At 41.7% G+C, this 13,451-nt stretch overlaps 1 protein-coding gene across 3 annotated transcripts in view; it reads right to left on the bottom strand.

Moving 5' to 3' along the window:
- Window positions 1–13,451, bottom strand: part of Vav3 (vav guanine nucleotide exchange factor 3) — a 332,901-nt gene that overhangs the window by 142,610 nt on the left and 176,840 nt on the right. For 2 of the 3 annotated variants that reach the window (XM_021195490.1, XM_029537277.1), the window contains exons 13-15: window positions 9,952–10,037; window positions 8,339–8,471; window positions 7,492–7,601 (exon numbers count right to left, since the gene is read on the bottom strand). In XM_021195490.1, the coding sequence (XP_021051149.1) occupies window positions 7,492–7,601; window positions 8,339–8,471; window positions 9,952–10,037 (329 nt within the window). Of the gene's footprint in view, window positions 1–7,491; window positions 7,602–7,796; window positions 7,879–8,338; window positions 8,472–9,951; window positions 10,038–13,451 lie in introns of those variants that run through there. The other variant, XM_029537278.1, reaches the window with a different exon arrangement.

The following is a 13,451-nucleotide window of genomic DNA, read 5'->3' as shown; positions in this document are numbered from 1 at the left end:
AAGCTGCAAATTATTTTTGCAGTTTTTAGCTCATGTGAGGATGAGATCAATGCTACTTAAAAGACAGTCGGGATAAGGCGAAAATTATCCATCCTGCTTTGCTGCACACATCCTACCCGAGCATCTACGCAGACTGCCACAAGGGAACCAATCTAATCTCAGGTTCCTTGTGCATGAAAATGCCTTAAGAAAAAATGCAATGTCATATTTAAAAGCTAATAGTGACACAAGACAGAATGACATCAACTTTACAAGTTACAAAAGTAAATTAATACAGCCTGATGAAGAATCAACAGTAGACACCTTCTTGCCACACCAAAGAAGTCTCTTTATCCATGGACTGTTGAGAATTTTTTTTAACATACTAGAATTCTGCAACTGTCAAATCTTTGTTTCTTGCTTTTATTAGTTTTAAAGTTCCAAAAGTGATATTTAACTTTACATAAAATATAATTACTTATTATGTGCTAGATGATGTTCTAAGAAAGATCATAAATGAGAATAACACAAACATGAAATCCCTGCCTGCCCCCATGATGTTGAGAGTCCAGTAGGGGAAACAGCCATAAGTAGACAGATATAAAGAGCCAAGGCCCCAGGCAGGTCTGCCTTGGAACTATAAATGTACAAATTCAGCAGCAAAGCAATACAAAAGTGATTTCATTTTCAGCATTTCAAAGACCACAAAAGTGAGAGTGATGCAGAGTTCACAGACATGTATCTCCTGAGACCTTTCCCTAATCTCTTAGACCCATAAGTAACTCAAGAGTGTCGATCACACCACTGCGCCTTCCTTTCCATCACCAGGCACGTTCTCTGTCTACCTCTGACAGTTCTAACAGTGTTATTCAATGTGGCATCTATCTTAATGAGCAAGAAAGAATCCTTCCCCTTTAGGAGAATAAAATATAAGCTGAACTGAGAAGTAATGGCTCCTCGTTAACAGTGGGTGATCACTGGATGGAGGGGAAGCTGCAGACACTACGTTTGGAGATCCCTTGTCTAAGAAAAAATTCTAAACTGTGAGGGAACACTGGGAGACCGAATTATTCATTTGGTATAGGGGTCAGTAGTAACACATAGTAACACTAACATCCAGACCCAGAGCATCTAGAAACAGCTATCAAACAAACACAAAGACCTTTCCAGGCAGGAACTCTCACACATGAGTGTTTGAGAGCCATGCATCCTCTAGGGATTGAAATACACAACTAGAGCAAAATTGTCATGGAAGACAATGATGAAAGATGTGGCTGGAAGAAAGAGGTGAAATAAAAAGACTCGGGGGCTTTCTTTGGTCCTGCATTTAAAAAAAAAAATCATTATCATGCCAAGTGTAATCAACAATCTGCAAAGATTAAATGATGGTCAGTACATGACCAGATGGCCTGGATGCTCAGTGAGAACGGACAGGTTGGGAAGGTGAGAAGAAAGAAGCAAGAGGCTTAAACTAAGGCACGTGGCAAAGGAGAGTGCAGACAAGCAGTCAGCTATCATCCGCAAAGACTGGTAGGACACTGGTCAGGGGTGGAAGAAGAGGGTTGGGTGATGCCATTCTTGGCTTCTACCTTTTGATGCCTGAGCAAATGAGATTAGAGAAAGAGATGACTTGGGTCAAAACATCAAGGGCTCACTACTGAAATTTAGTGTCCTATATACATTAACTAAACACAATGATATTTAGAAATACATATATATATACACATACACATTATATATACATATATACATTGTGTGTGTGTGTGTGTGTGTGTGTGTGTGTGTGTGTGTGTGTGTGTGTGTGTGTGTGTGTTAACAATTTCAATCTCAACAGCTATGTCATTGTTTTGTGCCCAGGGCTTTGAATAAGGTCCGGCAACAAGAAAGTACTCAATAAAAATTTAAAGAATGAACCCAATTTTATACTGTAATTATCTCTCTGATATTCAGAATATCTGGGCAATACTTCAGATCAAAACAAATTATACTTGATGAAATATAATTCTGAGTTCAAAATGTGAGAGAGCACACGTTTCTACAATCTACATAGAAACTTAAGTTTCAGGAAAATGTTCTTCCCTGGTGGAGTGTGAGTTTGAAGGAAATGCTATTTTATTTGACCTTTGATTATTTAAATTTTTCTTTTTAATTCTGTGGCATGCATGCTCTTTTTTTGTGTGACTTCAGTTCCTTAGGGAAAGAGAGGGTGAATAAATTAGGAGCTAAACTGGATCTCACGTTAAATGGACCTCAGGCCTGTGAAGCTTCATGGCTGCATCTTCACCCTTTTGCCTTGATGGCAGCAATTTTCTCGGAGCTCATCCCTGGAGACGCTAGGCTCAGGAGCCACCCAGTCTAGACAGCTGCTGTGATACAAGCAGTGTAGCTCACATTCCCATTTTCCTCTTGCCACAACCATCAGTCTTGCTTTAGAGAGTGAATAATATCCAAACACATACTGGCTGGCCTCTCTGCTCTTTTTTTCCTTAGGCCGGTCCCTCAGCACTCTGCCAGCCAGCACACAGTTAAAAAGCTGAGATGGTGCCTGTGATAACGGCCTGTGTACCTTCAACGGAGTAAGCAAGAATTGCTAGAATTTCAAGAATGAATTCAGCGTGGTCAGGAGAAATCTAAGGCAACAGGACCCTTCAGTTCCCTTAACAGATGCTCCAGAGACGGATCCTGAACCTACCTCTTCTGACAGTATCTATTTCTCTTCCTGCCTTTATCTCTTCTTTCTCTTTCCAGCTCTTCCTTTAAAACGCTTTGAGACTGGGCATGTAATACACACCTATAGATCTGCAATCCCAGTACTTGGGAACTTGGAGGTAACAGAATCAGGAGTTCAATTAAAACCTCACCTATTAACGGGATCCAAGTTGACCAGAGCCATATGAGACTCTCAAAAAAAAAAAAAAAATCATCATTAAAACGTTGTTGTTCTTTGATTACATTTATTTTATATTTGATGTTCCTGCAAAACACACACACACATACACACACACACACACACACACACAAATCAATCAAGGATCCCTGTGTATTTTTCACAGTAAGAACAAGCAACATAAAGCAATTAAAATGATCCCTTTTAGATAACAAGATCTGAAGGCAGTTAGATACTGAACACCTTCCTGGACAGGGACAACCCTTTGCACTGAGATACCAAACTCAGTGGTAACGATAGAGTAGCGACACCGTTCAACACTGCAGACATGACCCTGTGATCGCTGGTTTCCTATCCGGGGAAAACGACTGGGAATGCTTGTTCATTTAAAGCTAATCAGAGAATCCATGAGAACCCAGTGAGCGCAAGGGGTCTGAGAGAGAGAGAGATGGCCTCCTAACAAAAGGTTGGCTCGAGGTGCTCACATCTATAACAAACCCAGCGAACTGAATACAGACACCAGTCTTCCTGCTTCTCAGATGATCAAATGGCATTATAAGAGACAACTGACAACAAACATCATTTGGGAAATAAAGGAAAGCAGGCCACGTGTCCCAAGCAATCAATTTCTTAAGCATGTAAATGGATGCTTAGCTAAGGCTCCCAGCACTTCAGCAGTAAGCATCATTTAGCTCCACAAGGTCTTCGGTAACCTCAACAACAACCAGTACTTCTATCCCTTTTAGTAAGGAAAATGAGAGACAGCTCCTTTCTCCTTCCCTGTCCAAGTGGGTCACTGCCCCCCCACTCCATTCAGCTTTTTCTAAGGAAGTTGCCAAGTTCTAATGTGTCTCACTGAAGATTCTAAACACTGGAAGTTGTGATGGCCAGACAAGGTCAGAGAAAGCGCTGCCGAGCGAGGGTTGCCTGTGCTTAGGAAGACAGAGGCTGAGATCTGGGTCCCCGCTGGAAGAAGGCTTGTGTCCTGTACATCCTCATTGTTGACAGGTACCCACGCACTCCCTGCCTTCTTCTGCTCTAGTGTACCAAATTAAGAGCAGCCTCAAAAATGTCTTAAATGTATCTGCCAATATTTTAAACAAAAGCAGTCTGATCCCCCTATAAAGAGAACTATCATCTTCTGTAAATGAAATTAGCCAACAGTTCAGCCATCTTCAAAACACCAGTTCCACTGATCAACCACCAGCACCCTTTCCAACGTTCCTCTAAGGCACAGTCCAGAGAGTTCCAGACGGACAAGACCCAGGGTAAAGCTAAAGACACTGGGAAGAGCGGGCCAGCACAGGTACAGAAGCCTGGCTGCATTTTCTAGATTGTCACAATACCACACACTTCTTGGTTTTCTTTGTTTTCCATGACTTAGGCAAGCAGAACAATTGAAAACACCGAACAAAACAGATTAAATCTGACCCTTGGGCAAAATCTCAAGCATGGGCATTTACCCAGATTATTCTACTTCATGAAGAGCAAGGGAAGACCTGCTTTAAGAAAGCTAGTAGCTTGGCTCTCAGGGTTCCCTGGTAAAGCTGGTTTCAAGAGGAATGGATGATGTTAAGATAATGGATAGGCTGATACCTCAACTGAGTCCTGCTTTTGATTTTGCCCTGCATGCTTTAACTTTTGCTTACAGAACCCCTCAGGGTTCAGCTCTACGTGATTTTGCAGCAAAACATGTCTACCTTCTACCCCTTCAAATAGGCAGCCATCAAAACTCCAAAATACAAACATGTCCCCTACTTGTGCTTCACTGCGTTACTGGGGTGATTCAAAAGTCTTCAAAGAGGTAGAGTGCCTGGCCCCTGAAGGTGTGTGCGCAGAGGAGCAACTCAGTTCCGTCTACACCTTGTGCCTGCAAATGTTGACTGCTGGCTGCCTGCCTCTCCAAGGCCGCTTCCCTCCCTTCTCTCACAGCAAGAGAACCTTAGCGCAAACCTGGGTGAATCAAGAATGATAACCTCAGCCTCCCTTGTCACGTATAGTTAGATGTCCAAGTCCCGCCCTGATTTAAGAAAAATACGTGTTGTAGACGGTTCATCAGAAGAGAGGGACTACCTTCTCACCGCCTACCAGGTAGATCTTACGGTCAGAATTCCAGTAGCCATTTTATACTTTAAAATAACCAACATTGAAGACAGAAGCCAAATGCTGAGGTCAGGAGGTGAGAACATGAGCCAGAAAGGGAGCTGATGCTCAGGCAGCCACCTACTGAACAGCCTCTGCCTACCACAGATGTGTTTCACATGCGAGAGGATAAACACGCATCACTTAGCTTGTATTAAGGATGAGCTATTTGACGTGTGAAAATGTAACAAAATGGTCACTGATATGTCTATCGTGCATTCCTAGGACCCTGCTTCCTCTGAGACAAGACACTTAGCTGTCCTCCCCTAGAGAAACTCCTTCCCCCAGTCAAAGAGTCTACAGCCCATGAAAAACATCAGAAAATTCTAGTCTGACATCCTTCCCACAAGGCCAAAAGTCTGAGATCCATTCTGCCTCTGGATACACTGACAATCCCATGCCTCTTGTGGCTCTGATTTCTACCATGCAACTCAAAGTGTCTCAATGAAGGAGTACAAGGTATATGCAGTTGACCATTCCAGATCACAGATTGGACTAACATCGCCCACTTAACACCTGTGTCCAAAATAAATGCAACCTGTGATGGAGATGCCAGGTTAGTGCAACCTTCAATACAACTGACCTTTTTTACTTAACTATTACAATCAATAACCAAGTATAAGGACTATTCCACTATATCAGAACGTGTTAGCTTTGTGCTCACAAGCATGTTAGGACCTTAAATATGAAATACTATTGCTAGCAGCAGTAACAATAGATACCACCCTTTGATCAATAAATACCATAAGCCTCACGCTGCAGCATGCAACTGGCATTTTGCTGAGATAGTATTTGCAATTCACGTTAAACATCACTATCCCCATTTACAGATGCAGGAACTGAGGCTTCTGAAAAAAAAAAAATGACTTAGCTAAGACCAGAAGAAACTACAGCTATAATTGTAGCAGAACCCAGACTTGTTTTATGCTTATTTTTTAAAATCTACACAATCCTGTCTTTCAAAATATGAGTCTTGAACCAGCAAGATGGCTCTACAGGTAAGGGTTTTTTCTACCAAAGTTGATGAACTGAGTTCTATCGCCAGAGCTCACGTAATAGAAGGGCAGAAACCTATTCCTAAGAGTTGCTCCCTTACCTTCACAGACATGCTGTGCTGCGCTGTGCTGCGCTGTGCTGCGCTGTGCTGTGTTGTGCTGTGCTGTGCATGTGTGTGTGCGCACATGCACGTGTCTGTGTGCATGCATGCATGCATGTATACACATACACACACACATACACACACACACACTAAAGACTTCAAAAATCATCCTAATTCCATCTCAATTTTATATTAACATAAGCATTTCTTAAAATCAAAACAAGCAATAAAAAACCTGACAGAACTGGTCAGGGAGTGATAAGCAAGCCTAGAATCTAAGGAGACAAATCTCTGGCGTGTTCTTTAATTCTGCCCTTTTTGAACAGTTTCATTTCGGGGTGACCAGTGTGCCTCCACAGTAAGGGTCATGATGCACCCTCTTAATTTATAAACGTCCAAACTACAAAGAAACACCCAACAATGTGTTCTCAGTGACTCCGGCTCTGTGTGCTGCTTCTTTTGAATCAGGTCTGGGTATCTTCACCTCTTTGTTGAGCTTCCTCTTGAATAAAAGGAAAGGACATTGAAAGAAATCCAGCCCTGAAGCATTCATTGCATATACCTGAAACTCAGCAAGGATTCAAACAATATGTGAGTTTGAAATCCATGGAGGACATCAGTTTTTATATTTACAAGAAAAGGATGTGCACACGTGTGCATATCTGTGGAGGTTTTATAAAGAAAAAAACTACAATTTATTTATCTTATAAATAAAAATATTTAATGTAAGGATATATATTAAAACTAGTAATTACAGGGAAATTTTATCCTTATAATTAAATTTCTCGAGGCACTAAGAGGTAAAGACTGAAAGGATTTCTAGGAGAAGCAAGTCAAAGGGAAGATTTGAGCTCCCTCTTTCTTCTTGTTGAAGAAATTCACCAGCACTCTTTTCAGATACCAGATGACCAGCTCACAGTCGGCTGCGCATCCCTGCACAGACAGCCCCTGTCCAGCAGCCTCTAGCAGGGAGTGGCTCCTCTGACTCACCAGTGATTTAAATGGTAGACATAAAGGTCTCTTAAATGTAGGCTGGGGAAATGGCACAGGAGGGGAGAGCACTTGCCCGCCCAGAACAACCACCCAAGTGTGAACCCTCAGCACCCAAGGAAAAGCTGAGCAGAGGTGGCAGCCAGCCTTCCATCACAGAGCTTGGGAGGCCGACAGAGGAGATCCCACAGGTAAGGCATCTAGCTGGTCTAGCCAAACCAGTGAGTTCTGGATCCTCTTGAGAGACTAGCTCAATATAAAGGGCAGACACTAAAGGAGATAAAACCTTTGGCCTACACATAACACACACACACATAAAAACAACACACACACACTCACACGTTTATGCAAGTACACACCACATACACAAATAAATAAAAGTAAAAATACTCACAAAGCCATTTCAAACTGTTCCAGCCACTTTTTCTTTAAATCTTTTGTTTTGCAATAAAATTCTAACCCATTTTGTCCTTGGGTATGGATGAGGTAGAAGCCATAAGACCACTGTTAAAAATGAATATTCTTCAAGTTAATGATTATCACTTGTTAAAAACCTATCCCCAGATTCACTGGAGCCCCGTCATAGCCATGCATACCAAACCTTATAGCTAACAGCATTAACACTGACGACGGTAACCAACCTCATACTGAGAAGAAAATCAGTTACCAACTTCATATTGATGAGAAAATCATTCTTACCATATTGATCTGAGGAACTGGAAATGGTCAGATCAACCAATCATTGGGTCTGTCAGGACCCAGTCATAGCTCACAGGAACCTGTACCAAAATCAATCTCTGAAAATTCAATGTCTGATTCAGTCAGCAGCATCTCACTCTAATGGACATATGTACATCTGGCTCCAGATTTTGCAGATTCTCTACTCAAATATTCAACAACTGCACATGAAAACAATATGAATTGCATCTGTACCAAACATGTACAGACTTGTTTCCCTTGTCACTTTTGCTAAATGATACGGGATAACAGCTGCTTACAGGAACTCAGGAACTCAAGTATTGTCTTAGGTATTACAAAGAGCCTAGAGATGCTTTAAATTATGTAGAAAGACATGCACGGGTTATAGGCAAACACTAAGCCATTTTATATAAGCGCCCCAAGTATCTGCAGATTCAGGTGTCTGCGATGGAGGGAGGGGTCTAGACACCAAGGGATGTCTGTATTTGAATATTCAAAGCTCTGCATAAATTACTGCCCATTGCCACCTCCCCAGTAGTCACCTTTTTATTCTCTTTATCAGTGGTAGGGTTGTTGGCTATCTTGTACTGCTGGAGATCTATTATTTCCTTCATCTCGTAGTTATCGCCTTTCCTTTTACAGACAATCACTGCCAAGTCGAATAAGAAGATATGCCTGCAAAAGAGAGAGTGTGGGTGACTGACAGCAAACGGTTTGCAAGTGCACATAGTTTTTTTCTTAGCAAGATGCTACTGCACCAGGCAAGCGTTCTTCTGCATTAAGGGCCACAGGCAGGGACGCACAGTAGAAGCTGTAAGGAATACAGGTTCACAGGAGCATTGCTGTCCTTCACCACGCGCAAGGAGAGAGTCTGCCATTCCACCCCAGTTCCCCTCATTTGAACTTAAAGAAAGGGAGGGAGCATTAGAAAAGCAATCCACACACTTTAGAGTCATTGAAAATACTAAGATAGGCCATAAAGCTGCTCTTGAATAATTGCTCTCTTTTTATTTAAATGCTAAAATCTCAGAAAAATATTCACGATCGGGACAGTAGATCTTCTACAACCATAATAGCAATCAATCAAAAGCCTTTAGAACTGTTCATTCCTCAAACAAGACATAAAGTAAATTCCCTGAGTCCCCACCCAGGTCGGAATTACTCTCATCCTGGGTGAGCAAACCCACGCTGGAGGGGCGGGGGGTTGTATGCAAATTGCCAGAGGTTGCACTGATGATCCCTTACAGAGTAGGATCACACCCAGGCTAACTTTAGAACCTGTGCCTTCACTCCTTGTGTTCGGTGTCACAATTTAATGGGTCACCTTAAGTGTAGCTTGGGTGTAAGAGAAACTGCAAGCCAGGAAAGTTATGGTTAACTTTCTGTGTTAAATTTTTTTTTCTTATTAAAAGCAATGTTAATTGGGGAAGGAAACGAATCTTCTAACCTTATCCAACTGCAATAAATGTGTGCTTTTTAAAACTCTCAGTGATTAACACACTTATTCTTAACCAATGATTGTGACAATGACACATTCCCGGTGTTCAAACACTTTCCTCATCTTCCAAGTCAAATGTGTGGCTCCTGAGAACTACCTGAGGAGCCCGGGTATCAAGGTGGAAACAAGGGCCAATGCTGCCCCCTGCTGGTAGACTTTTTCTTCTACAAAGAGTCCGGGAAACCCCAACAAAAGCATCTATGGACAAAATCACCTGTCATGACAGAGAATGAAAGGCCAAGGGTACTAAGGATATTCAAGGACTCTGCCTAAAGGTCTACATAAATAAAAATACCCTGCCAAACAGATCCCATTCGGCATTCCTTCCTGGGATGCTTTTTATTATTTTCAGTTAATTTCCGAATGAGTCTTTTAAAACAGGCAATCGTGGTTTTATGGCAATCGCCTGGTGGCGTTTCACGATTGAAATGCATCTTATTTTCGAACATTTTCATTTAGCACCTAAAACCTTAGGTAAATCAACGGAGTGCAGGTTAAGAAAGAGAAATGATACATGGGACATATGTTAGGAAAGGTAAGGGACCGGTGACTGGCCGGCCCCCTGGCCTGCACTGCGCCACCCGTCCTAGAATAGCTGACTGTCACCATCATTCCTGGGACAGCAGCTACCACCGTAACAGTGCGCCTGCCACTCACCTTTCTTGTTTCGTATGCTTGTCCAGGGTGGTTATTCGGATTTCACCGTCTCCCTGTGGTCGTCCAAAGAGCAAAACTGGCTGGTTCTAGAACATAGATACACCTTTAAATAAATCTTAAGTGTGTGTCTAACCCTTTCACAATCACATAAAAACAGAAGTAAACACCAGGAAAGATGTTTTCCAGGACAAACGGCCCTATCGTGTTACAATTGATATCATTTCTTTAAATTATTTTGAACACATTTTACTCTCAATGCACAGGACTTGGGATACGAGGTAAGATTTGAAAGTCAACAGTCCTTTGTAATTACAGCAGGCATATTCGGACATGACATCTACACATAACCTTAAAAGGGAAGTGACCAGAGTTGGATCTGACCTGAAAGCCTCGCTCTCCTGAGGACTATCTTTCGTGTACCACAGGGTACCATTCAAGTCTCCCAAGGAAGACGGCAACCAATAACCCCTGCCAACTATGATGCCTATGAACCATGTTAATAACCAACATGCCACAATAGCCATAGGGATACAGGAGGTACTGGCTCACATAGCTTGTAAGTAACTAAGAGCTCTCTAAGAGGACCTAACGCCTGCTCAACAAGAGAAAACTCATGCCTGAAACTGAGAACTTACCCAGGTACCCAGGGCTAGTGAGGTCATGGAGGTTGAAGGAGAACCAGCTACCTTACTACACCAGCGTAATCCCTAATGACCTCCTAAGTAGATGTCCTTACACTCACAGATCAGTGTACACCTCACTCCTCTCCGGCAAAAGTTCTCTTTGCAGCAGAGACATTACAGAGAGGCACGACCAATCAAAACATAGAACTGTGGAGTGCAGTCCCAGCTCATCTGACTATAGCACACTCCTGTCCCTTGGGCTCAGGAGCCATGGCAGAAGAGACAGGAAGAGTATAAAAGTCAGAAGAATGGCGAGTTTGCTGTGAGACTGTGTCTCCTAAAATATCGGAGAGGCTACACCCGTGACGTTTCAGCAGCATGTCTTTGTAAACACGAGCTGAACAAAGGCAAACAGACCTGCCGATGTGAAAGGGGAGTGCTCACAAGGTCCCAAGACTAAACAACAACAACAAGCAAAACACAATTATGGGCAACTAAGAAATGCTGAGACTGGGAGAAATAGTCCTTTTTAGGTTAAAAGCACAGAAATTGGTTATCCACTACCAAACAGTCAGCCCAGAAAATATATACATATAAGTAACATATTATACAGACCGAGCAAGATATATTCATACAATAATTAAAGAAGAAAAGGAGGGCAAGAATTTGAAAGAGTATAGGATGGGGTTACTGGGAAGTGTTTGACAGGAGTAAAGGAAAGGGAGAAATGATGAATGTAATTACACTTTAATCTCAAAAAATAAAAATATTATTTAAAAGGGGAAATGATACTAATCACTGAAATGATACTAATCACAAGACGATTACAGTAAGTGATATTTGTCATGCATGCAGGGTGGAATGAGGCAGCCTCTATGTTCGTAGAACACACCATACACAGGACACAAATGTTCACAGCAGTATGGAACTGCAGACACACAACTGTCCCAAAAGCAGAGTCTACAAAGAGGGAATCCTGAAGCTCCCTCCTTGAGCCAAGAGCTCCGGGATGGAATTTTCTGATGTAACAATTCAATGATACATTTCCACAAAGGCAGGAACACAAAATAGTTTAACCCATTAATGAACACTTACAGTATTTCTTAAGGAAAAGAGAATTGGCTGAAGATTACCAATGATACCTACGGATTTCATTCTAATAAAAGAGGCAGATGTGATTTCTAGGGGCATGCTCGCATATTAGCCACACCTGTCTTCAAAAGGTGCCAAGAACATTGGATTCAGAGAAATAAAGTATCCAAAGAGTGCAAGGGAAACTATGTATCTACAATAAGAATAATAAAGTTAGACCTTAGCTTTATACTGTATCTAAAAATAAGTACCTAGAGCAAAGATCTATACATAAGAGCTGACACTATTAAGGTTTTACAAGAAAATAGAGAAAAAGCTTTTTACAGAATTAAATTTAGCAATGAGATCGTGGATGTGACATTAAAAGTGTAGGCAAGGAATTGAAGGTGGGCAACCTGGAACTTATGGTGCCACCAACGCTGTCTGCAGAAGAAAGTCTCTATCATACCTGATGATGGGATGATGGGAATATACGTATAAACTCCTACAAACCCACACATGTGAGAGTGCATGTGTACACACATACATACACACACACACACACACACACACACACACACACACACACACACCAGGACTCAAATTAGCCAAGGTATTCAAATGAACATTTCTCCAAACCAAATATGTCCAGTGAACATATGAAACAAAGTTTAACACCATTAGCCAGTAGGAAAATTTTATCAAAACTGAATATATTTTGCAAAAGAAAATACTTTTAAAAAGAGACCTGAAATTTTGCATTTGACAAATTCATGAAGAAACTGGAATCCATTTATATCACTAGTAAGAGTGCAAACTGGGCAGCTGCTGTCAGGAGTGGAATGGAAATAACTCAAAATTTAATCACAGTATTACCACACAGTTCAGAAATCCTACTATACAACCAAAGGAAATGAAAATGGGCACTCAAAGAGACATTGGCACAGCCCCGCACACTGCAGCATTATGGATGATACTTGAAATAGGAAACAAGCTAATGTTCTCTGGATAAAAAGATATGATGTGGAGTAGCACAAACAATGAATGGCACATCACATAGCCTTAAGTAGACAAAACTCACACTCTGCAACATGGATGAATGCTTATAAAATAGACCAGTCACAAGGGCACCAATAACATGTGGTTCTGTAAATCAGAGGCATCAAATGGGCTGAATTCACAGACAGAAAGAATGGTGCCAGGGACTGTGGAGAGAACAGAGTGAGGGGTCGGTGCTCAGTGAACACATTTTCATGGGATGAAGAGTTCAGGAGTTGTATAGAGGCAATTGGTATACAGGACTGTAAATATACTGAATTTCATATGCACTCATACGTGTTATGGTGGTCAATTTAATGTGACTCATATTATTACACTGCAGATGCTTCCACAGGAAATATACAGTGGAATTCTAAAATGGGAAGAATGACAGGAGGTTAGGTGAAGGGGTTCTCTTTAGATTGGACCTTGAAAGAATGTGATAGACCATACTGGAGACAAATACTCTGGGCCCTAAGTAGGCAATGTTCAAAGGTAGACTCACAAGAAAGAATAGAAATCTGGAGACTGAGAGCAAACGCGGCATAATGCCAGTGATATAGCACATGTGGGTGGTCAGTCACCGAGCTCTGAAAATCAGTTACGTTCAGATCACTGAGGACTTTTAAACGGCTCACCTCTGAAGACAACAGGAAAATCTTGGTAAGTTAAGAAGGAAGATGACTTGAGAAACTGCTGTTTAAAGAATAACTATATAAAGTGTGTGTGTGTGTGTGTGTGTGTGTGTGTGTGTGTGTGTGTGTGTGT

This window comes from Mus pahari, chromosome 4, assembly GCF_900095145.1.
Source record: "Mus pahari chromosome 4, PAHARI_EIJ_v1.1, whole genome shotgun sequence".
Taxonomy (NCBI): Eukaryota; Metazoa; Chordata; class Mammalia; order Rodentia; family Muridae; genus Mus; species Mus pahari.
Note: the sequence above shows the minus strand (reverse complement) of the source record. Positions and strands in the feature narration are given on the sequence as shown.